Raw genomic sequence first — 26,717 nt, 5'->3', positions numbered from 1 at the left:
AATAAAGTAAGGGAAAGGTTGATTCAAAGATGTCCTACTTGCCTACAGAAAACTAAACCCTCAAAGTCTAATCACCAAAACCACAACCCCCCTTCCTCCCAGAGCCCAAAGGGAAAATCAGGTAAGATAATAGGGGTATAATATGGAGAAGGTCAGGGAGAAGACCAGAGAAATCAGCTAGGTTCAAATTGCCAGAGACAAAAAGCACAGGCCAAAGCAAAGCCTAGAGCCAAAAGCAGAGCCTCAGTTGGACCTTCCGCTCTCTTCAAGCCTCAGGTTCCAAGGCTTAACTACCAGGGCAGTTTACAGTTGACTCCTTGCCAGAGCAAAAGCCTCTGTTGCATCCTTGCATTACAAGGGCCAGTGCCTCCTCTAACACATCTGGTATATATGACTCTGGGCAAGTCCCTTAATATCTCAGTGCTTTAGATATATCTTGGTTACCTGACTAAGATTTTTAATTTCAGGACAGGTAGATCTGTATTGGTAGAATTTCTTCTCCAAACGTCCCTTATATTGAGGAAATCTCAAGTTAGGATGCCCCACCCTCACCCCCAAAAGCCATTATTAGGCTTATGGCAACCTGTCACTTTAAAATTAGCATTGGAAGGGGAGCTTTTAAAATCGTAACCTTAATGATACCTCTTTCAAACTAAGGCAACATATTTACATCCATGACATCCTTGCATCTGTTCATGTAGAGAATAGGCTTGGGTTAATGAAAAGAATGCTGGACCTAATAGTCAAGGAGAACCACTGGTTCATATTCCATCTTGATACTTATTAGATGTGTGATGTTGATGAAAATATTTCATTTCTCTGATCTCTGGTTTCCTCATCTGCAAATGGGCTAATACTTACATTATTTACCATACAGGGTTGTTTTGATGATAAAATGAGATAGTGTTTGAAATCTTAAAGTTTTCTATAAAGATCAGCTAGAATTTATGGATGATCAGGAAGGAAAATAAAGTAAAAAGAAAAATAAAATAATCTGTAAACTATTTTGAATGAGAGGGCCAAAAAATGACAAATATATCATGTATTTTTCCAGTTGAGGACATGAATTATACACAGCATAGTCTTTTTATCAATTCAGTGTTCTAAATTATTTTTATCACTACATTCAAGTGTTGGAAGAATAGTGGTAATGTAGCAAACAAAATTCAGTTTAACAGTTTTAATAATGACCCATAGAGGAAAATCAAATACCTACCTAGAAAAAAACTAGATAAGAATGGCCATATGCTTTAAATTTAAAGTGAAAATGAATTTTTATTCAAACACCTATGAAAATTACAGCATACTTTTATGCTGTCAACTCATGCTAAAATAAACTTTGCCATGTGAAGCATAAAAAAACTTCAAAAAATTTGAATGTAAACCATATTTTAAAACAAAAAGCAGACTTAATACACTTCAAATTTTAGACCTCAATTTAATATTGTGCTGAAGAATATAGCTTATATCAAAAAAGGAAGATTTTAATGTTACTGTAGTCAAGTGCTTAAAATAATTTATTAAATTGTTCCAATTATACAATTAAAATATGGTTGCCAATAAACTATTCAAATTAGGAAGAACTGATTGGAGAAACTATAGAACAGAAAAAGTTTAATTTTGAAGGCCTTAAATGTTATTTCCTATGCAATATATCAGATCCCAGCACTAGGATTTAAATTGTTATTACCCATGCTCTGCCAGATAAATGTATTGTAGTTTAAATGTCCCAAGATAAACAAGAGTGTTGCTCTTCAGTTCTTTTAAGACTAATTCTCAATTGGCCAATTTTAATTGTTTACTTTGAGGGGGAAAATTCCAGAGGTAACATTTGAGACAACCATCTTCATGACTTAGATGATACAACCTCTCATACTACTGCTTAGTTAGTTAAGTGCTCCAACAAGTTAAAATTCTATGTACCAGATTACAAACAAAATTCTCATACCATTACAAATATAAATTCTCTATTACAAAAAACCCCACAACCTCAAGATTGGCAATCTACTGTACAGAGGAATTACATTTTCAAAATATGTCCTCATCATAAACATTATTTGCTACTATCATAACTCCTTTCTTTAGCTATGTGTCTTGACAATTAAATGCATCCCCTTCCCCATGGCCACATGTTAGGATGTCTGCTCTGTGTACTGCAACACACTGGGATTTTTGGAAAAAGAAGCCTAAAATGTTTAAACTACAGTTGCAAGATATCATTTCAATTTTTAAAAAAAGCTGAAATAGCCCAACTTTATCTATTATTTTGATGCTTACTCTGTTAACCAATTAAAGCAATCTACAAATTATGGTGCTATGGTTATTAGTCGCTGCTTAAAACAAAAGCTAAAATGATCAAACCTACACAAGAGATGGACTGCTTAGCTTTTGTTTTTTCTCTTTATGCTTAAGTACATTAAGTGATGTCTCATAACCTAATCTATTTGGGAAAATGGCATAAAAACCACTATATAATTTTAATACACTGGCAGTAATGATTATCTCTGGAAGCCTACTTATTTGAGTAATTAATATTTTTCTGCAGTGTTTAACTGGTAGCTAAATTTAGTGAACACAAAATAACTTGGCATGTTATTCTGAAGTAAAGCAATAAGGTGACTTAATGCACTGAAAATGTAAATATGGAGGCTTCTATTTACTAATATTTCTAAATAAGCAGTACAGTTAACATTTAGTGTTTGCTAACAGATCTAAAATAGTTCACTATAAATCAAAATAACCCTGTAAATATTCCCTTTTATTAACAAAAGCCAAGTGCCAAATCTTGTTACAGGGCCTGTAATATGAAAAATATTACCAATTGTTATCACATCACCTAGACTTTGCAAGACTAATCATTCAATTTTAGCAAATGAGAATTCTGGCAATGTGCAAAAGTTCCCAACTTAACAAGTGCTTTTCAGGCCTAGAAATTTGACTGAGTTCTAAAGCCCTAGACAAACAAAGTCAGACTGATTTTGTTATTACAGTGAAGATCCTGAACTGTTAATCCCACCCCCTCAAGTAACTAGCTGTTTCCTAGCACATAAATTAGAACACCTTTTTCAAAATGGCCCAATTTCTCTTCCCCTATTAGGCACACTATTTTTCAATTAAAAATATATCTTACATGTGTATATATATATGCATATATATACATATATAATACTATCTTGCCTGTTTCACTGTTTACAGTATTTTAAAAAATACTAATATACATTTTTAAATGTTTTGATAAATAATCTATTTCAACCTTCTTTGGCTATGTGTACCATTCTGTTCTTCAGACAAGTGTCATACTTGGAAAGTGCTTTTTGTGAGAACTGCTTCAAATGAATGCATTAAACTTGCAAAATCTAGCTTCCCACACTATGTAGTTTTTAACACTGCACTGTGCAGTCCCATATTTACAAAATACTTTAAAACTTTACATCTAATTAGTTTCCATACAAAAAAAGTGCAATTCTCTCTTACCCCATGTTCTGGGGCAATAACATTCTTCATAAATTTCTACAGAATAGCAGCCTATGATAAGCAAATTAAGGTGCTTAGCTTATGCCCAAGAATCTACTTGTTAAGTAAGCTGGGCAGTACATTTTGTACATTGAAAGATTAAGTTCTCATGCTACTGACGAAGCGGTGCTCCGGTCAGATTTGCAAGCTCTATGAGAGCAAGAGCTCCATGCAGGCGTTCCCGTTGTTCTTGAAGAAGTCGGCGGACCCCATTTTTATCATCATCCTCTTCATCAGACTGAATGTATTCCAAGGGATCTTGCTGCTCCTGATCTGCTTTCTGAATGGGCTTGCCTTTCAAGGTTGGGGTGCGCTGTTCTCTTGTTTCCCAATACCTTAAAAAAATGAATATACATTAATTTAGAGTACACTTTCAAGTTGTGTCATCTACTTTAAAACATACTTGAAGTAGCAGCTGGGTGGCCTCAGTGGATTGAGAGCCAGGCCTAGAGATGGGAGGTCCTGGGTTCAAATCTGGCCTCAGACCCTTCCTAGGTGGGTCATCCTGGGCAAGTCACTTGACCCCCATTGCCTACCCTTACCACTCTTCTGCCTTGGAACCAATACAAAGTATTGATTCTAAGATGGAAGGTAAGGGTTTGTATTCTATATGCAAGATATGGTTCTAGGTACTGTGGGGCTTTAAAAAAAAATCTTTCTTGTATCTCTAGTTCTTAGCACAGTGCCACATAGTAGACATTTAATGTTATCGACTGACATATAAGTCATGGCTCCTGTCTTCCAATATGTATCCATCTGTGTTATGAGTAATGAAGTATGACATACATAAATAAATGCAGAGAACTATATTATAAATGCTATGCACAAATTCAGTGTTATGTGTTTAATGGCAAGGACTCCTGTCTAAGATGATGCACTCTATAAACTCCCCAGCCATTTATTGTCTACCAGGTATAAAGTCACTGTGTTAGTCTGTCTAGGAGATAAAGAGATAATTACAATGTGGTGCCTATACTTCAGAAGCTTAAAATACAGTTACTTAAGAAAGCTATCATGATGATAGGCCAATATTAAGATACTTTTCTTAAGTAGCTATCAGCTACCTTTGAAGGATAGGCAAGATACTGATAAAGCAAAGGCTAAGGAAACATTTTAATAAGACTGTTTAAAAGACAGTGAGTACGGGGCAGCTGGGTAGCTCAGTGGAGTGAGAGTCAGGCCTAGAGACAGGAGGTCCTAGGTTCAAATCTGGCCTCAGACACTTCCAGCTGTGTGACCCTGGGCAGGTCAATTGACCCCCATTGCCCACCCTTACCACTCTTCCACCTATGAGAAAATACACCGAAGTACAAAGGTTTAAAAAAAAAAAAAGACTGAGCAGATCGGTTTGACTAAAGCAGAGGATTATTGTAGGAAATTAGTATAGAATACTGAAAAGGTTGATCTTAATAAATAAGGCAACAAAGAGACCATGAAGGCTTCTGTGATCTGTGGCATAATCAAAACAATGTTATAAGAAAAGTCTGTGTGTATGTGGGGATTTTTTTTTTTTTGGTCTGGCCCTGGGATTCCTTTAGAACTGTGATGGCAAACCTTTTAGAGATGGAGTGTCAGGCCCTGCCAAGTGCCATGCCTGCCCCTCCCTTACCCCCACACATAGGAAAGAGAGAAAGCCCTCCCATTGGGCTGCTAGGCAGAGGGGCAGGTGATGTGAAAAAATGTCATCAGGTGCAGCGGAGAAGGAGAAAGGAACAACTCCACCAGAGTCCCTCTGCCTTTCTAGTAATGAACTCTGGTGGTGGAAGGGAGGCCACGTGCCCACCCAGAGTGCTCTGCATGCTATCTTTGGCATCCATGCCATAGGTTCGCCATCATTACTTTAGAAAATTCCCTTATACATTCTGCATGCAAGCTCCAGCTCTTTAATATATAACCTTAGAGTCACTTGGAACACTGAAAGATTAATCACTTTCCCAGCAGTATACAGTCAAGATGGAATAAGGAGAACCTGAATCCAGGCCTTCCTGGCTAGAAGCTAGTTCTTCAATACACATTACACTGCCTCTCATCAAGAAAAAGTTTGGTTTCCTAAAAAACAATGGCATTCTATTTCCTTATTTATTTTAAGCATTTCTCATATAATATTCTCAGTCATGCTAATTGCCAGGGAAAGGGGGAAAAGATCAAGCTTTAAATACCATTTTTCAAGTTTTATATTTCCTTCTCCTACCCCAGTCTTAAGAAATGAGCATAGAGGGTCAACTATGAAGACCATACTGACACTGGAGCATGTGTAATCCCTGTTATTGGAGAGGCCAAGGTTGGTGAATATCATGGGCCAAAGCCAATTACTTTTAGCTACAGTTAAAGCCAGTAAGGTTTCCAAATTAAGACTGGAACCAATATGATGAACCTCCGGGAACAGGAGATAGGCACCGAGCTGCTTAAAGAGGGGCAAACTGAGCAAGGTCAGACAGAAATAGAGGTCAAAGCTCCTGGGCCAATCAGTAGTGAAACTGGATCCAGGAGTGGTTGCAACACTTTCAACCTAGGCAAGATAGGAAGAACTGTTCTCTCCCCACCTCCAAAAAAAACCCAACCCTAAACTCTACTGAAATAAAGAATTGTACTAGTAGCAGTCTAGAACGATGAGCCAAATCATGTAAACAGAGATAACTACAAAGTCCTACAATGGGGAAAAAAGTCAGCCTTTCAACTATAGGAACAGAGAAGTGGGTTAGATGATATAAAAAAATCTTAAGAAATTTTAGAGTTCTTTAAGTTCAATGCATCAACAGAGCAATCTGGGTTCCTAAAAAAATTCATGCAATCTGGGTTGGACAAAGAGAAACATATTATGTTGACAGTCCTATATGCTTTTTTCTAGTCATACTACAAATCTAGAATACAACATTTGATTCTGTGTTCCTCATTTCAGAAAAGACATTGTCAAATTGTAGAGCATCTAGAAGGTGATCAGGATAGTAAGGGATCTCAAAATCATGATTTACCCTCATATTCCTATTACTGTTTAAAGAAACCAGGGGATATATAAATTAAAAAAGGATGAGGTGGAAAAAGAATGTCTTCAAATAGTTGAAAGATGGAACTGGGAGTTTGAATACTGGATCTGCCACTATTTTTCAAATACATATTGTTTCAATTGATGAAATACAAATTCATTTAAGCATTACTGAATTCATAGGAATCTTTTGTCATTATATTTTCTTAATCGGTGGACACCAATGACATATCATTTAAGATATGCTGCAAAATTTTTCAACATTATAAAGGGGTCCCTCATACATAAAAAAAGGTGTGAACCTTTGTTCTAAACAATTAATTTCACTACTGCTACCCAATTATGAAAATATTTCTGGTGACTTTTAGAACTTTGTTTCAGAAGTCCCTTCTTCCCAATAGTCTATCATTAATATTGTCAGAACATTTATTAAAATACAGAAAAAACAAAGGCAATTTGTTGTGCTGATATTTAAAATACAAAATACTACACCATATAAATAGGATTTAAAAATATTTTTAAGAAAGCCTCTTTTCTCTATTAATCAAAATTTTATCCTTTTGCTCCTGGCTTTTGTTCTTTCAACTATATAGTATATATGTAAATTGTGTACAATGAATTTTAGATAACTTACTTTGCTAGCCACTCAGCCACAGCTTTGTTGTCAGCAGTCTGATTTATGTTCAGCCCATCAGTTGGTTCTTCTCTCTTCAGCCTTGCATAAGGATGCTTAGGACAATGGCGATTAGCATGTGTAAATCTACTTAAGCATCCTTAAAAAAAATAATAAGTTTTAGGACAAAATCAACAGAATTACGTAAAAAAAAACACATTGAGGAATGAGAAAAAAAAGAAATCTGTTCATATCCTCTTTTTGTCAGAATTTTCCTATAACTGGGTAAGACAGAATTGAGGAAAAGAAAGTACATTGTACTGGCAATCATAAAGACCTAGATTCAAAATCAGCCAACACTTACAGGTTGCAAAACTACATAAACAAGCTATTTGATGCTTTCAGCTTCAGTTTCCTCATCTCTAAGATATACTACATAATTTACAAAATGGTTGTGAGGATAATAAATAATGCTATAAGAAAACTGCTTTGAAAATTTAAAGTTCTTTATCAAGTATGGTTAGTATTCTAATCACCTACAGTTGAACACAGCACCACTACTTTTTAGAAAAATAGAAATTATAAGCCTATTTTAAATATTTTTAAATCAAATATCCAAAAATATGCATGTATCAAAGCAATGAAAGCAACATGTCTTTAATAAATCTAATTCTAAAGGTCACAAAAAAGTATATTCTTTTAAGTGAAAAATATTTTAAACTTTATCTCACATTACATGTGATTATACCTGCCCCCAGGAACATTCCACTAACATTAAAAGGTAAGAACATAACATACCATTTTCTGAACAAACAAAAGGCTTTTCTCCTGTGTGGAGACGTTGATGTGTTTTGAGCTGTCCACTTTGAACAAAGGCTTTCCCACAGTCTGGGTAGTCACACAAATAAGGCCTTTCACCTATAAAATAAAGAAAACTTTTAAACAAATAAATGCAGCTAGGATAAATAAGCATAAATAATAACAAACATGACTCTTCTTAGTCTAAATGGACACTGGAAGCAGAAGCACAAAGGATTTATTTTAATAATGTCAGTAATCCACCTATGAATAAAGTATTGTTCTTATTAAGACTTAATCTTCAAATCACCAAATCAAATCAAAATCTTGAATCATCTTTTCTTTAACCTTCATCTATTCCCTATATCTGTTAGTCAACACATTCTAGAATTTTCCAAAAGCATTTTTTCTCTATCCATCCCCAATGCCATCACTCTAGTCTAGGGCCTCATTATCTCACATAGAAATTACAATATCCTGTAGCTTGCTAGGAAAATGTTTCTACATCACTATTCTTATCATATGCTCTGGATATTCAACTGTATTCTCTACTGAATTCTAATCCCACACATAGCCAGCTGCTTATTGGACATTTCAAACTGGATAGCCCATAGGTGTCTCAAAGTCTAACTGTCCAGAACAAAAGTAATTCTTGTTCCTCCTCCCTCTACCTTCCTCCAAAAGAGAAGTTTGTTGTCTACTGAAGGCATCATCTCTAGTCATCCAGGCTCAAAACCTTAGTCATCTTTAACCTTTTACTCTCCTTCAAATCTTATATCCAATTAGATGTAGATTCTATGACCATGTCTCACATAGTTCATATTCTCTCCACTCATAATCTGCATCACATAAGTTAATGTTTGCAAAGTTTTCAATTATTTGGTGTCTTACTCTTATCACCTTAACCATACTGCAAACTTGATGAAGGCAAAGACCTTAACGTTTACTTGTTTTTTCTTGCCCACTCTATATGCAATTCTTGCACAGAGTGCATAAAAATTTACTATATGAGTATACTAACATCATTCCAAAAAGCTTAATGTTTAGATGTAATGATGTAAAAAATAAAACATTGGTACTTTCATTATATTTCACAGGACAAATAAATTTTTTGAAAAAAGTCTTAAGTAGGAATACTTCTAAAAAATCTTTGACAATTAAGAAGCAAATCTTTTTTCCTAGAGACAGTACAAGTTAGTAATGAAAAATAAGATTAGTAGATGTTCAAATTACTAAGAGAACAACCTCTTTATAAATCAGTCTTATCTATTTAACAAAACATAATCTCTAAGAGAAAAGTGTGGTATAGTAGAATAAGCAGTGGATTTGGACTCAAAATGAGAATTCAGTCTTGGTTTCATTACTGACCCAATTAAGTGACTTAAATAACGATGTGTAACCTCCCTGAGCCTGTTTCCTCATCTATGAAATTAAAATAGTAGTATGGATATTACTAACCTTCACAAGATTATTATTATAAAAGTGCTTTGCTAGCTGTAAAATGCTATATATTAGGATTATCCCATAAGAATGAAAGGACTTTAAGCTTACTTTGATTTATTGTATATGCCTCAAACAGAATGACTACTTAGAAGCATGACTTGGCCTTTGAATTAGTGATGTTTTTTGAAAGCATTTGTATTGAATCCTTCAAAAACCTGGTTTGGCTAAAACCATTTAAGTCCCTGCCCTCAAGAGACTTTTATTCTATTGAGGAAAGCAAGATGTACAATATGAGAAGATACAAATTAAATACAAACACTTATAGTTAACATTTATATAAGACTTAAAGTTTTGCAGGTACTTTATTTACATATGTTTTCTAATATAATCCCTATTCAAACTCCTATGTGGGTTCTATTATTATCCCTATTTTATAGATGAGGAAACTAAGGCGAAATGAGGTTACATAACATGTCCAGAATCTTATAAGTAGAAAGTGTCTGAGGTAGGGCTTAAACCCAGGTCTTCTTGATTACAAATCTAGCACTCTATCCACTAACTCTAAATAAAAATAAGGTAATTTGATGGAAGAGACACTAGTGGCCAGTGGTAAACAGGAAAGATCTTGTGTGGGAAATAGCACTAGTGCTGATCTTTAAAGGAAGTTATAAATTTTAAGAAATGGAGGTGACAGAAGGACATAAAAGATGATTACCTATGCAAAGACACAGAGATAAGAGAAAATGTTCTAAGTAATTAATGTATAGTATGGCTGGAAAGGTAAATTAGAGCCAGATTATAAAAGGCTTTACATGAGAAACCAGAGTATATTATATCCTAGAATAGGGAGCCAATTTCCTAAACAGGGCAGCAACATGTTCATTCTTATATTTTAGGAATATTGTTTTGGCAGTTATATGCAAGATGCCTGGAAGGAAAGATTTGAAAAAAGAAATCAATTAGAAGACTTCTGAAGTAGTCTAGGTGAGAAGTGATGAGGCCCTGACTATGTGGCCATGTGAGTGGACAGAAGAGGATGGATGTAAGAGAAGTAAAAGTTGAATCAATAAAACTTGGCACCTGAGGTAACAGAAAGTGAGAAATTCAGGATGATTGCACTGTTGCAAATCTGTCTGATTAGAATGGTGGTAATTGACAAAAAATAGGGGAATTAGGGCAAGAGGAGGATTTGGGGTAGAATATATGGAATTTAATAAGCCTATTAAACATCTGATTTAAAATGTCCAATAGGCAACTGGTAAAAAGAGACTATATCTCAAAAGGGAGATATGGGTTTAATATATACATCTGGGAGTCATTTTGCTTAGAGATAATAACCAAGTCCATAAGAACACCAAGAAAAGAGGAAGTATATAGAGAAAAGAGGGTCCATCATGCCTCAGGGTATACTCACTGTTAGAAGATAGGGTATGAACAACAACCTAGTAAAGGAAACAGAGAAGGAACAGGAAGAAAGGGATGAGGAGAAACAAGAGAGAACAACATCACAAAAACCCAGAGAAACTCCTCAGGAGGACAGGGTGATCAAAAGGTGCTAACAAGTTAATTAGGATATAGATTTAGAAAAAACCACCAGGTCTGGCAATTAAAACCACTGACAAGCTTAGATAGTACAGTTTCAGTGAAGAATAAAGTCAGAAGGGGCAGCTGGGTAGCTCAGTGGAGTGAGAGTCAGGCCTAGAGACAGGAGGTCCTAGGTTCAAACCCGGCCTCAGCCACTTCCCAGCTGTGACCCTGGGCAAGTCACTTGACCCCCATTGCCCAGCCTTACCAATCTTCCACCTATGAGACAATACACCGAAGTACAAGGGTTTAAAAAAAAAAAAAAAGAATAAAGTCAGAAGCCAGAAAAGAAGAGTTTGAGATATTAGAGAGTGGGGCAATAAAAATTATAATATATTTAAATATGTATATGTCTATATTTATGTTCTAGATTAGAAATAAGTTGGTATATTAAAGTAATGTTTTTAATTTTAGACAGATGAATTGACACAACAACTGAAATTCTTATCTGGAATAGTTTTTTGATAGAAATGACATTATTTTCAAAGACCATACAAAATTCTTATCCATTTTCATATTCTGCTTACAAACAATTCACTACAACAATTATGAACAGATTAGTTTAATAGCATTTCAATATTAGTTTGAGTTATATGACAGTTTAGTAACAATAAGTCTGTACAATATTTATTGAATCGCCTTGAATTAATAAAAGTCACATATTCCCAGTGTTCAGAAACAATCCTTCTCCTACCTCCATAAATAAATCTTTCCTATTCCTATACTTATAAAAGTTTTGCATTTTTGCTGTGGATATGTGACTTTGTTTCTGTAGGGAACCTCCTGTACAGATTGGCAACAACTTCTCTACAATGTATAAATCTTAAAATGAAGTTGTCTGAGGGAAGTAAGAGGTTATATCACTTGTCCACGGTCATACAGCTAATATGTATCAGAAGTAAGACTTGAATTCAAGCCTTTCTGATTCCAAGACTGATCCTCTAGTCATTTAAATATACTGTCCTTCACTTCACATACCAACATACCACAATGGTAATAAACATGGGGAAAGATGTATTTTTCAGTAAAAAGTATATTCATTATGCCTAAACATTTTTTAAGGATTTCAGGTAAAATATGTTTCTACTTTACAAACTGTTCTACATACCAGTATGAGTCCTTTTGTGTGCCTGTAGAGATTTTTCCCTTGGAAATACTCTATTACAGATGTTACAACGAATTCTGCTAGAAGAGTGCTCTCCCTCATTTATTAAATCCCGGACAGTATCTGCTCTGGGCCGACCACGTCTGATCCCATCCTGTGTTTAGAAGGGAGAATAAAAGAAAATCATTGTTTTCTGAAAATTGCATGGAATCTCTTAACAGTAAAGGCAACACTTTCCACCACCTCCCCCACAAAAGAAATATCATGAGGCATTAAATAGCTATAGGTAAATAAATAATAAGAATTCAAACAAAACTATAGAATGCCTGAAGGAATTTTCATTGTTACATAAAAAGAGAAGTTGCTTTTAATGGTTTGCACTGGATGCTCTTTGTAAACTGAAGAATTATGTACTTTGAAATTTTAAGAATAGCAGATTCTTTTTTAAATAAGTCTTAATGTTACAAAAACAACCCTTTCAATCAAATGCAGTATCATAACATTTAAGTGATATCAATAAATTATTAATTCAAATGTCAGACTTGGTTAATGTGCCAAGCTTTGAAATAAGTTAACAAGTGATCTCTGATATGATCCAGTTAAATTGTGGAGTATATAATTTTCCCATGATAAAAGATTTTAGAATGAAAATTTCTTTCCAATGGATCTCAAGTATCTGTTTAACTCTAGAAACTGCAATTTGATTACTGATTGATTCTATTCACAGCAGTCTACAAAAAGCTTTCAAAAGGCCAGATGAGCATCTTTTCTCATCTAATAACCTTAAAATGGACAATAGTTATTAAATATGAATAATTTACTAACAAATGAGTGGGGGTTAAATTGATAATATAAATCATTACCACCTGCTCTTGGAAAAGGCAGAGAAATCATCAATTCATTGTAAAGACCCATATTCTCTACTAGACAAGTTATATAAGTGGAACATAGGTGGTATGGTAGAAGATATATTTTTAAGTTGAGTTCTAAATTATCTTCCTTATTCCACCTTCCCCACACCTATTGAAAAGGCAAGCAATTATACATGTGAAATCATGCAAAACATATTTCTATATTAGCCATGTTGCAACAATAGCAAAAAAAAAAAGTGAAAAGTCCAGCAATTCTCTCTCTGGTGATGTTATTTTTCATCATAAATCCTTTGGAATTACTTTGAATCATTGTCCTGATCCGAATAGCTATGTCTTTCATAATATTACTGTTACTATATAACAATTTCCTGGTTCTTCTCACTTCATTCTATATTAATTCATTTAAGTCTCCCTAGGTTTTTCTGAAACTATCCCCCTTGTCACTCCTTATGGCACAATAGTATTCTATCTCAATCATATATCACAACTTTAGTCATTCCCTAATTGATGAATTTCAGTTCAATTTCCAATTCTTTGCCACCAGGAAAAAAAAAAAAGCTGCTCTATTTTTGTCCATAAAGTCTTTTTCCTTTGATCTCTTTTGGATATGGCCCTAGTATCAGTATTGTTGGTTTAAGGGTATGCACATTTTTATAGTCCTTTAGGCAAAGCTCCAAATTGTTCTCCAGAATGGTTGGATTATTTCACAATTCCACCAACAGTACATTATTGTACCTATTCTTCCACATACTCTCCAGTATGTCATTTTCCTTTTCTGTCATATTAGTCAATTTGATAGCATTTAATTTTAATTTCTTTTAATTTGCATTTCTCTACTCAATAATGATTTAGAGCACTTTTTGATTTAAATACTGATAGTCTTGATTTCTTCTTCTGAAAACTGCCCACTCATATTTTCTGATCATTTATCAATTGTGGAATGGCTCTTATTTTTAAAAATGACTCAGTTCCAGATGTATTTGAGAAATGAGGCCCTTATCAGAAAAACTATTAAAACTCCCCCCAGTTCCCTGCTTTCTTTCTAATTTTGGTTGTACTTGTTTTGTTGGTGCAAAACCCTTTTAATTTCATGTAATCAAATTTATCCATTATACTTCATGTGATCTGTCTCTTGTGGGATTATAAATTCTTCTCTCATCCAAAAATCTGAGGCAAAATTTTTCATGTTCCCCTAATTTGCTTATGATGTCACCTTATATGTCTACATGATATATCCATTTTGACCATATCTTGGTATGCTAGGTGAGGTGTTGGTCTATACCTACTTTCAAGTAAACTGCTTTCAAGTTTTCCCAGCAACAACAGTGTCAAACAGTGAGCTCTTGCCCCAAAACTTGGGTCTTTGGATTTATCAAACACCATATCAAACAACACAAATGGATATTTATTGTGTGTTTAATCCACTAATCCACCACTCTTAGACAATACTGTAGTGTTTTGATGGAGTAGCTACATCAATGCAGTAGATAGAGCACTGGGCTAGGTCAGGAAGACATCTTCCTGAGTTCAAATCCATCCTCAAATACTTAATAGCTGTGTGACTCTGGGCAAGTCACTTAACCCTGTTTGCCTTAGGTCCTCATCTATGAAATAAGCTGGAGAAATAAATGGCAAATCACTCAAGTATCTGTGCCAAGAAAACCCAAAATGGGATCACAGTCAGACATGACTGAAATGACTCAACAATAACAAGGCTTTTATAATATAATCTGAAATCTGGTATTGCTAGGCTGTTTCCTTCACATTTATTCTCTTGAAATTCTGAGTTTTTTGCTATTCCAGATGAATTGTTATTTTTCTTAGATCTATAAAATAATTCTTTGGTATCTTGTTTGGTATTGCACTGAATAACTACATTAATTTTGGTAGAATTATTTCTATTATATAAGCATTTAATGAACAATTAATCTTTCTCTAATTATTTAGAACCCTATTTGTGTGAAGTGTTTTTTAATTGTTTTCATAGAATCCCTGGGTTTCTCTTGGCAGGTAGACTCCCAAGGATTCTCTATTGTCTGCAGTTATTTTAAATGGCTTTCCTCTTTCTATTTTTTCCTGCGCTGTTGGTTAATATATAGAGATGCTAATAATTTATGTGGGCTTATTTTGTAGCATAGGACTGTGCAAGTTAATTGGTTCTAATTTAGTTGATTCTAGGTTCTCCAAGTATATAATCATATCATCCAAAAGGAGTGAGAATTTTGTTTCCTCATTGCCTATTCTTATTTTTTTAATTTCTTTTTCTGGTCATTGCTTTAACTAGCATTTCTAGTACAATATTAAATAATAGAAATGATAATGAACATCCTTACTTCACCCTTGATCTTATTAGACAGTTTGTAATTTATCCCCATTGAAAAGTATTCTTTTGCTCATTTTAGGTAGATACAGTTTATCACTCTACTTATTTCTAAGCTTTCTAGTCTTTTAATAGGAATGTGTTATATTTTGTCAAATGCTTTTTCTGTATCTATTGAGATTATAAACATGATTTTTTTTGTTATTGATAATGTCAATTATACTTATAGTGTTCCTAATATTAAATCAGTCCTGCATTCTTGGGATAGATCCCACTTGATCATAGTGTACTATTTTTGTGATATATTGCTGTTATCCCTAATATTTTAAATTTCTGTAGCAATATTCATTAAGGAAATTGGTCTAGTTTTCTTTCTCTGTTCTTCCTGGTTTAGGTATCAAACCATATTTGTGTCATATAAGGAATTTGGTAGGAACCCTTTACCTATTTTTTTTTTCCAAAAAATGTATATAGTATTGGAATTAATTACTCCTTATATGTCTGATAAAATCTACTTGTAAATCCATTTGGACCTAAGGATTTTTTCTTAGGGAGTTCATTTATGACTCATTTAATTTTTATAATGTATGATTACTTAGGTATTCCATTTCCTCTCTTAAGAATCTGAGCAATTTGTATTTTAGAAAATATTCATTGATTTCACTTCAATTGTCAGCCTCATTGGCATATTGGGCAAAAAAAATTGGGCAAAATAATTCCCAATAATCTCTTTAATTTCATCTTCATGGTTACTGCATTCTTTTGTCACATTTGATACTAGTAATTTGGTTTTCTTTTTTAAAAAATCAAATTAAGCAATGGTTTATCTATTTTATTGATTTTTCCATAAAACTAGTTTTATTTCAATAATTTTTATTTTCAATTTTATTAATAAACTCTGATTTTCAGGATTTCCAGTTTGGTGTTTAAGTGAGAATTATCTGTTCTTTTTCTAGTGGATTAACATTTTTTTTATGCCCAATTCACTGATCTGATTCTCTCTTCTGATGTTAAGCATTCAAAAAATATTTTTTCCTAAATACTACTTTGGCTGAATCCCACATATTTTGGCCTGTGGTCTCATTGTTTTCCTTCTCTTTAATGAAACTGTTTCTATGATTTGTTCTTTGGCTTTATTCTACAGGATTATTTAGTTTCCAATTAATTTTCAATCTATGCTTCCAAGGCCCTTTATCAAAGGTAAACTTTATTACATTATGATCCCCAAAGGTTTCATTTAATATTTATGCTTTTCTGTATGTTAGGTTTTTAATGTCCTAATAAAGTGATGTCTGGGTGCCCAAACTGCAACCCTCATGCTACATGTGAGCCCTCTGCTTTATCTCAGACAAAGGAGGGAAGAAAACACTCTTATTGGGCTGCTGGGCAGAGGCAGGTGATGTGAGAAAAGTTCTCAGGCATATGTGGAATGGAAAATGGAGCAGCTTAATGATCTAGCATGTGTGCCATAGGTTCACCAATATGGCCTTAATATATGGTTAATTTTTGTGAAAGTGCAATGCAATTACTGAGAAGAAGATATTCTTTCTATTCCCATTCAATTTTCTTTAGAGGTCTATCTCTAACTTTTAAAAATTCTACTCATCTTTTTAATCTCTTTATTATCTAATGGCTTAGATTTATCTCATTCTGAAGGGGAACACCGAGATCTCCAGTTGTAAAGTTTTATTTCCTCCTGTAACTCATTGAACTTTTCCTTTAAGAATTTGGATGCTATGCCATTTAGTGCATATACATTTAATATTTATATTACTTGTCTATGGTACCTTTTAGAAAAATGAAATTCCCTTGATTATCTCTTTTAATTACATCATCTCATTTTGTTTTCACTTTGTCTGAGATGATTGCTATCCTTTGCCTTTTTTTTAACCTTATATGAAGCATAATAGATTCTGCTCCAGCCCCTTATTTTAACTCTACCTCTTTGTTTTTGGTGTACTTATAAGATATTGCATTGTTTTCTAATTAATTCTACTTGTTTCCATTTTGAGCAAGTTCATTCCATTCACATTCAGAATTATGATTATCTCCCTTTGTTCAGTTTTCTTGTTTATCCTTCTCATCCTCTATCTCATCCCTCCTCAAAACTCAAAAATTTGTTTTTGAGCACTGTGACCCTATATCGGCTCTCCCTTTTTTCACACACCTGTGTATACAGTATTCCCACTTAGCCAGTTTTGATGTCTGCGGTTTCACTGTGGGGTCACTCCAGGGGAAGGTGGGAGACAAGAAAGGGGATTGCTACTGGATGAGGGAAGGAGTTGGCACACAGTTCCAGCATTCAAGGATGGTGAGATCTGAGCATTTTGGTTAATACTCAGGCAAGCAGGCTGGGGGGATGTAGTAGTACAAAGGTCTCCTCTCTCTGCACAAGAGATCTACCTGTCGCTGCAATCTGCCTATAGTGGCAATCTCACAACTGTCAGTTTTGCTTTCACTTAAAGTGTATTTTTTTTTCAGGGAGTAGGAGACTAAAGAGCCCCAAGCCAAAGGTAGGAGTGAGGAGGGACAGCATAACAGTAAAGTTAATACAGGTATTAATTTAAAGTAATAATTGTCTGAGGTTTCAGACATCCATTAGGGGAAGGGGGGGAGTCTTGGAACATATTCCCTACAGATAAAGGGGGACTATACACAGTGCTATATAATAATGTAAAACCAGCTTTATTATTATTATATTTAATGTTGATATCTTACCAAGTGTTTATCAACTAAACTTTATTATACACACACACATATATATATATATATATACAAGAAAATCACATTATATATGGTGTCAGCAGGTGTTTGCTTATATTTGAGGTTTCAGTCATCAAAGGTTAAGTCTTGGGATGCATCTCTCATGGATATAGGGACCCTACTGTATATATTTTTTCCTTTTTGAATCAATTCTAATGAGAGGGAAGCTCAAGATTTGCTCACCATTTTCCTCCCATTATGAAAGATCTTCCTTATGCACCTCTTTTGAGATGATGTGCCTTGTTTTTCCTCTCCCATTCTCTCAATGCATCCCTCTTCACCCCTTCTTCATTTTTTTGAGATTATCCCAACTTCTACTTGACTAAATGATAAAACTCTTAGGAGTTACATATATCATCTTCCCATATGGGAATATATAAATTGTCCAACCTTAAGTCCCTTATGATTCCTCTATCATTCTTATCATTTTATGCTTTTCTTGAGTCCTGTGTTTCATTGTCAAATTTTCTATTCACTCTAGTCTTATTAGGAATGCCTGAAAGTTCTCTAACTTCATTAAATTTATATTCTCAGACCCGAAGGATTGCAGTTAATTTTGCTAGATAATTGTAACCTTAGCTCTTCTGCTTCCTAGAATATCATATTCTAAGCCTTCTACTTGTTTAATGTGTAAGCTGCTAAATCTTTTCTAATCTTGACTGTGACTCCACAATATTTGAATGGTTTCTTTTTGGGTGCTTGCAATATTTTCTTCTTGACCTGGGAGCTTAGAAATTTGGTTATAGTATTCATAGAAGTTTTCATTTTGGGATCTCTTTCAAGAGGAGACCGGTGAATTCTTTCAATTTTTTGGTTATGGCTTTTAGGTAGTCCAATAATTTTTAAATTATCTCTCCATCTATTTCCCAGGTTGTTTTTCCAATTAGATATTTCAATTTCTTCTATTTTATCATTTTTTGACTTAATGTTTCTTGATTTCTCATGGAATCATTAAACTTCCACTCAGCCAATCCTAATTTTTAAGGAATTAATTTTTTCAGTGAGCTTTTGTTACCTCTTTTGCATTTCACAAATTCTGCTTTTAAGCAGTTCTTTTCTTCAGTAAATGTTTGTGTTTCTTTCCCCCCATTTGGCCAATTCTGTTATTGAAGGTGCTATTTTCTTCAATATTTCTATACCACTTTTTACCAAGTGTTTCTGTTTTCATAATTTTCTTACATCACTCTCATTTCTTTCCCTAACTGCTTTTCTAACACGCTTATCTTTTGAACTCTTCTAGGAACTTTTTCTGGGCTTGTGTCAAATCTGAGATTTCCTTTGAGGCTTTGCTTGTGGTTCTTTTTGCATTGTCTTCTGACTTTGTGTTTTGGTTTTCCTTGCCAGTGGAGTAGCTTTTTATGGTCAGGCTCCTTTTTTTCCCCCCATTTGCTCATTTCCCCAGTCTGTTTTTGACTTTGAACTTTATGTTAAAGTAGAGCTCTGCTCACCTAGGAGTGGAAGGCACTGTCCCAAGCTTCAGGCTTTTTCATGCTGCTGTTTTCAGAGCTAGTTATGGACAGGGCAGGGGTGAGGGGGTGTGGCTTAAATTTTTAGTGCTTCAAAAGTGGTGTTATCTTAGCAAGCTGTGGTCACTGCTCTCCTGGTCTGCATTCTTGTCTTTACCCAGGAATCTGCCCTGGAATTTTGACTAGGGCCCCTACTCCCCTGTGAGAGACCCACAGTTCTCCTCTCCACCCTGGAACTAAGACCAAGAACTATTTTTGGGCAATGGGATTGCCCAACAGTGTCTGGTCAGGGTCCCCTGTAATGTCTTTTGGACTAGCTGTCCAATTCTCTCTCTGGCTCTATGTTAAGTGCTCTCAAAACTGCTATCATAGCCACCTCCAAGGCCCACTGCTGATGTTGCCATAGCACTCAGCTGGCCCATACCCCAATGTAATAGACCTCTCCTGAAAACCTTCTAAATTTTCTTGTGCAGGAAAAATGTCTCACCTTGACCTTTGTTGGCTATGCTGCTCCAGAATTCGATTTGACATGTTACTTTAAAGTTGTTTGGAGGAGAATATTAGGAGAGTTCACCCAGGTTGCTGTCTCTACTTCACCATCTTGAATAAATTCATTTTAAAAATCCAAATAATCCCCTATTTTTCTAAGGATGGGAGGAGTCAGGATCTTAAGTGGCCCTTCAATTAAGTCACTGTTAAGGAAAAATTAGTAAAATTGTGGCATCTGAAGTGATTATTATTGCCAATCTACCACTTCCTCTCATATTAGCATTTTTCCTCCTTCTCTTCCCTCCCCCACAAACATACCTTTGACCTGCCAATGACAACCAGTGGTATTCATTGACTGGATTTTGTACTTCTGCATGATAAAGAAATTTTTGATCCCTGTTTTAAGCAGAGATAGGTCCTGATTAGACACAAAAATTGAGGCAACAACAAAAAAAAAAAAAATGAACTCCTACAAGACATGTTTAATGTATTAGTAATGTTTAAAAACCTCTGTTGTAGAAAAGAACAGAATAGGGGGTCCACAAATTTCTTCTAGGTAAAGAAAAACAAAAGGATCTGAAGTTTAAAAAGTCAATTCAAAAAAAAAAAAAAACAACAATGGGTAAATCCAGGTACCTGTATCCTAAAAGGCATTTGTTTTGTTGGGTTAGACTCTAACCTTCAGAGTTATAATAGTAACTAAAAAGCAGTCTATTTCCATAATATTCAATTGGACCAAAACATTTTAGCTTTTGATAGTTAGAAATGTACCTGACTTTTTCAAGTCTATCCTATAAAATTTTGTAACAATAAAGTATAAATGTTTCACTGATTTTGATCATGTTAAAAGCACTCAATCATACTCATTTGTATAAATAATCATAAAAATAGAATTTTGATATTACTTAGCAATCTAAAAAGAGCTATCGTGTGTGTGTGTGTGTGTGTGTGTGTGTGTGTGTGTGTGAAAACAATTCTCATCAAGCATATAGGTATAATGTCCCATTGTATAACACTTCCCAAAATTCCCTGCCAAAAGGGGTAAAGGCATATTCTTACAGCAGGGGAAAAGTAAATGAGAAGATATAAACATGTAACATTTTAAATTCACTATACAAAAAAAAAAAAAAAAAAGCACAGTATCACTTAAATATAAACTTTTTCTTTCTGGCAAGACTAAAAATGCTGAAAATTACATAGTACCAAATCCTACAAGTTCACTATAATATGGTGGCAACTCTGGACTCTTCAAAGCTGTGAGCCAAATAGAAGTTCTGGTGACTCCTAACAAAATGTAAAGGCTTGGATTATGGGCCTTGTAATGTACTATACAGCTCTCCATAGATACTTAATTTCACTAATTTGGCTGAAGTATGACAAATTTTCTCTCCCAGTGGGGCTGCAATCTATGTGGCTAAAGAAGGCCAATACTAACTAAATCAACTGGTCCTTCAAATTCTAAAATATTAAGAAACCAAAATTTTATGCCACTAGCCTCTATGAGGGGAGATGGGAGGGAAAGAAGATAGAATCGAGAAAGGCATTATAAAAGAGGGGGTAGGAGTCTTGTTTTATCTATAGAAAAAGCATCTTGATTTTAGTTAGTTTGGGGTTTTTTGTTTTTTAATATCACCAATTGCTGGAAGACACTACCATACATTTCAGACAAAATACCTTTCCCCATCCCTGCCAAACCCGATTTCTCATCTTTATTTTGTTTTTGTTGGAGGAATCTGAGGAATCAAAAGATGGGTCACTACAGAATGGTTATCAGACCAATGCCGGGCAATGAAACCTACTCTATGATGAAAATTATTTCAACTAGACAGCAATCTGATAAATGCAACTGAATAAATTGTCAATGATAAGTAGGTTTTACCCTACCAGAGTATTTCTATACCTGAAAGCTGTTTAATTAACCCAAAAGAATATAATGAATTTGCATATTGTACCAAGAATTTAAAAGTAACTTCCTCCATGAAGATTTTCCAACCTTTCCAAATAGCTTTCTTGAACTTATAAAATTTTGCCACCTCTATCACACAATTTTTAGTCAGAGCTGCCTTTCAATTCTCAATTCAACAAATACAGGGTACCTGCTGAGCAAAGCCTTTACCTCTATTAAACTGCTGTTGTTTATGTGTACTTATCTCTCTGTTAAAAGCATATTTTCCTTCTATGTATTGTATTCCTACAGTGCTTTGTTAATAGAAGATAATACTTATTGGTTGACTAAATACACATAAAAATACATGGCATAACACATAACCTTAAATAGCAAAGCAGAACACAGAAACTTCAAAAATTAGTAAGATTATTAAAAGATGGATTTCTCCAGAATGTAGAAGAAAGCATATGATTCTTCAATTGTTTATTTGGGTTTATGTTTTCAGGTTTCTGTGTTATAAGATTACTCACTTACAAAAATGAACAATATAGAAATGTTATACATGATAGAATCTAGAGAGAAGGGGAGGGAAATAAACTCAATCATATAACTTAGGAAAATTAGTGTGGAAATTTGTTATAGGTAATTAGTAATATGTGGGAAGCCACTAAGAGAATAGATACAAATCTGAGACTTCTCTTTTGACCCCTTTTGTGATCCTTGTGATTTCTTATTGAAAAGTATTGTGGCCTTATTGAAAAGCTTTACTTTCCTAGCAAACCTGAATTTAAGAGGTTAACACTCTTCCCCTTTGGCCAGGAATGCAGCTGCCTAGTACAGCCAAGGCCAAAACCTTAGCAGGGGCAATTCAACCCTGAGATAATATTCCCAGACTTGGCTTTCTGATAAGAACCCAGTCAAAATTCTGCCTTGGCCTTGTTCTGAAGCCAATGAGACCTCTTGTGTTTTGACATAATTTGTAACTTCTGTGCATCTGCAAAGTTTGGGCGGGGGGTTCTTTTTTGCGAAATGAGTCTTAAAATATATATAATAAACTCCATGCTCCTAGAGACAGAGCTTGAAGCATGAGCTAAAAGATCTTCCTGTCCTGTTATTTCCTTATCAACTAAACTGTCCTTATCAGATTATTGGAGATGTTGGATAGATCTTGAGAGTAATAAATAAAAGATGGACTTCTCCAGCAAAAAAGCTTAAATGGACTTTCACCTATTATCTTCATGGAGAAACATAGAGATTTATTCATCATACCTTTTGGTTTGCTTTTGCTCTGGAACTAGAATCAATACTACCCCACCCCCAGGGGGCAGCTGGGTGGCTCAGTGGATTGATAGCCAGACCCAGAGACAGAAGGTCCTAGGTTTAAATCTGACCTCGGACACTTCCCAGCTGTATGACCCTCGGCAAGTCACTTGACCCCCATTGCTTACCCTTACCACTCTTCTGCCTTAGAACCAATACCTAGAATTGATTCTAAGATGAAGATAAGGGTTTTTAAAAAATACCCCTCCCCCCTACAAAAAAACCCCACCTTACTGCTATGCTTATCCTGTCTCAAATTATTTTTATGTCTGAAGTCATTCCTATGTGGGAAACAAGTAGCTGTTACCACTCAGGAAGAATTTAACCAATTAAACAATAATTTAAAAATGTGGGTAGGAGCAGAGTCACTAGGTCCTTTATTACATTTATAACAAGGTGATATAACAAATCTTAGGGACTCGGTGAAGGCTAGGAGGAAGAAGCACTATCACTGCAGATTTCATTGCTTGTTCTAAACTATCTGGAGACCAAAGAAGACTAAATTGCAATGGAAAGACTTTAAGTTGTGGGAATTGATTTTCTGCCACTAGAAATGTTTACAATAATTCATACACTAAATGCTATACTCATGACCTCTCCTGCATTCAGGTGATAAGTGAATAAATGTTGATAAAAGTGACAGAAAAACCAAAACAAATTGTTATTTGGGAAAGAAGACTAAAGCTAGGAGAGAGAAATAGACCTGTTGCATAGTTTAAGAGGAATTAGGTAGTGTGGTCCTTTGATTCTGGGAATATACCTCATTTATGAGGTCTTTCCTGATCTCCCTTCACATTCCCCCACATCACTGTATATTTCCTACATATTCTGTTCACTTATCAAGACATATTGTATATCCCTCTAGTAGAATGTAAGTGCCTTAAGGTCAGAGGCTCTCTTAGTTTCATGTCTGTATCCCCAGTACCTGCACAATGCCCACCACAAAGCAGGAACTTAATAAAGCTTGATTGTTAATTGATTTTTATTTTTTTGTTTCTGGTGGTTTAAAGAGGACTAAGTTAAGCTGGAACCTTTCACATCACCAGGAGACATTATCTTTACCCTCAAGGAGGTCAGAGAGAGAAAGGGAAAGTTCCTATATAATTAATTTTATTATGGATACTTAAAGAGAAACACTTTTTGCATCAAAAAACTAGAAACAAAGTAGATACATAACAAAAGAGAAACAGCTAAACAAATTGTTGTATATAAGTATAAAAACGCCTTAAGAATTTGGAGAGACTTGGGAATTGGAGAGTGAAAATGAGCAGAATAAGGAGAAATACTTAACATAATAACCATAAAAATGCAAAAGAAAATAATACTGTAAGACAACAGGTCTCTTATCAATGCAGTGACCAAATGGTAACTTCAGAAAGCTCATGAATTTATTTTCCTTGTCTCAGCTGGGCAATAGGTAAGGAATGGTAAAATCTAAGACTGGAATATAGTGTGGGTACGTGGGAATAGCCTGTATACTGGTGTATTTTGCTTAACTGCATTTATTTGCAATGGTGGATTGGGTCACTAGGAATAATAACATCTAAGAAAAGAAAAAAGTAATGATAAAACATTTTTAGAGGAAAGGCTTATAGAAATTAAAGAGTAATCTCTGTGTTGGGGCTGATCACCTTCCTTTCCTCAATAATCATGCAAACTTTTAAAGAGATTATTTTAAACACAACCATCTTGAAGTACTTTTAATTGGGCTTTGTTGTGACAGTTTACCAGCAAAATTGCTTTTACATCAGCCTTCATGACATCTTCAGTCTTTGGAGATCTTCAAGTATATTAGGTGACTTCTAATTTTTTTCAGGTAAAAAGACAATTGTTGGTCCCTTCCTATGCTGAATTTTATAATTCTAAAGGATTCGTACTTTTGTGAATGTGCTTGCAAAGGTATTTTGTTTTATAGTTGTCTGCTGACAAAACGAAATGTATCAGTTTTTTTTAAAGTACATGTACTGTTTTTCAAATGCACTCTCCAATCAAATTCATAATTTTCCTCTCCCTTTGTCTACATGTGCCACCACTGGTCCATATCTCCTTTAAAAATCACTGCTTTCCTGATATACTACCTTTTCCTAATTGCTCCCATCTACCTCTCCATTTACTCCACTCTAAAAGTTGTCTAACTCTCTTCATAAATTATGCCTCCACCATAAGTCCATCACTTAAGTCACAAACTACCAATCTCCAGTTTTTATCTTTGTAGGATTCCAAACTCTTTTCTAGACATCTCCACTCACATTCCCAACTAACACCACAAATTTAAAATGTTCCTAAACACCTCCTCAAAAATATTTGATGATAATGTCATGCTTTTTCCTTTGCCCATACATCCAGCCAGTTCATTTCCATTGGGCCATCTGAGATTAGATACTTATCATGTTACCTCAACCTGCTGAAATTGCCCTCCTTTTTCCCAAACCTTCATGTTGCTTCTAGACTGATATCTCTAAAAGTTTTAAACATGTCATTTCTCTGATTGAATTCCTTGAATGGTGCTCCATACCTGATAAAGACCTAATTGCTTAGCTCAGCATTCAAGGCCTTTCATATTTAGCCCCAAAGGTTCCATCCTTATCTTCCCATTACTCTCCTTCATAAATTCTATATCTCCAGGCCATCTAATAAGATACCCGCAGCTTTTTCACCTGTTAGCTCCTTAAAGTCCCATTAAAAAAAAAAAAAAACACTACCCATAAAGAAAGCTCAAATATCTCACCCTGAAGCATTCCTATACATCCCTTCCTTCCAACCATTTCTCTTGCCTTTGAATTCCCATAGAATTTGATGCCCTTTGTTTCACTTCTACATTACAAATTGTGCAATCTTTTTGCTTCCTACAGCTTCTAGCACACAAGAACTTTATATCAGTAGACAAGGCTCTAAACATATATTTGTTAAAAATAGAACTAATAAATCTAAATAAATGTTACACTCTGAAAGAATACATATTGCGATTTTTAAAGTGATACTTTGAGTATCACATTCAATTAGGCAACTGTTACCATCCTGTAGCAACAAAGCCGCCAGAGTATTTCCATTTGGTTTCCTGATGTTTATCACATTTCACTTCTTAAATGTAACAGAGGACTCAAAATCCAAAAGATACTATATTGCGTTGAGTAGTTGGAAGACCTTTGCTTTCCAGGATAAATGCTCTGAGACTAAAGCCAAGACAACCCAGGGAGAAAAAGTTCTATTCTTAAGTGCCTTCTTCGTGCAAAGAGCTGGGGACCAAGGTAATGAATGCGACCAGCCCGTCTGCTCTCTGCTCTCCTTCGGCACAGGCCAGGCGGGACTCGGGGTTGGGTTCCTGAGCTGTACTGCCAAGGCGCGCTCTCTACCTCAGAGTCCCGAACCACCCCCAACCACCCCCACCCCCACTCCCCAGTAGCTTTGACTGAACCAGGGTCCCACCGATCCCTGTAGTAAACCGATGTGAGGACGGCTTTCTTACCTATTCCCTGCCGGCCTCAGCAGTCGTGGAACGAAAGCAAGGAAGACTGGCCCTCGAGAGAGAGCTTGACCTTCTTGCCGACCCCCCCTCCGCC

At 35.0% G+C, this 26,717-nt stretch overlaps 1 protein-coding gene across 1 annotated transcript in view; it reads right to left on the bottom strand.

The window, feature by feature from the left end:
- Positions 1 to 3,625: 3,625 nt before the first annotated feature.
- ZNF367 (zinc finger protein 367) overlaps positions 3,626 to 26,717 on the bottom strand; it is a 33,988-nt gene continuing 10,896 nt past the window's right edge. Inside the window, exons 2-5 of the mRNA XM_044657554.1 lie at positions 12,043 to 12,193; positions 7,908 to 8,027; positions 7,131 to 7,269; positions 3,626 to 3,848 (exon numbers count right to left, since the gene is read on the bottom strand). Coding sequence (XP_044513489.1) covers positions 3,626 to 3,848; positions 7,131 to 7,269; positions 7,908 to 8,027; positions 12,043 to 12,193 — 633 coding nt within the window. The remainder of the gene's footprint in view (positions 3,849 to 7,130; positions 7,270 to 7,907; positions 8,028 to 12,042; positions 12,194 to 26,717) is intronic.

Source organism: Gracilinanus agilis, chromosome 1 (assembly GCF_016433145.1).
Source record: "Gracilinanus agilis isolate LMUSP501 chromosome 1, AgileGrace, whole genome shotgun sequence".
NCBI lineage: Eukaryota > Metazoa > Chordata > Mammalia > Didelphimorphia > Didelphidae > Gracilinanus > Gracilinanus agilis.
The sequence above is the reverse complement of the archived record's forward strand: the minus strand, read 5'-3'. Positions and strand labels throughout refer to the sequence as shown.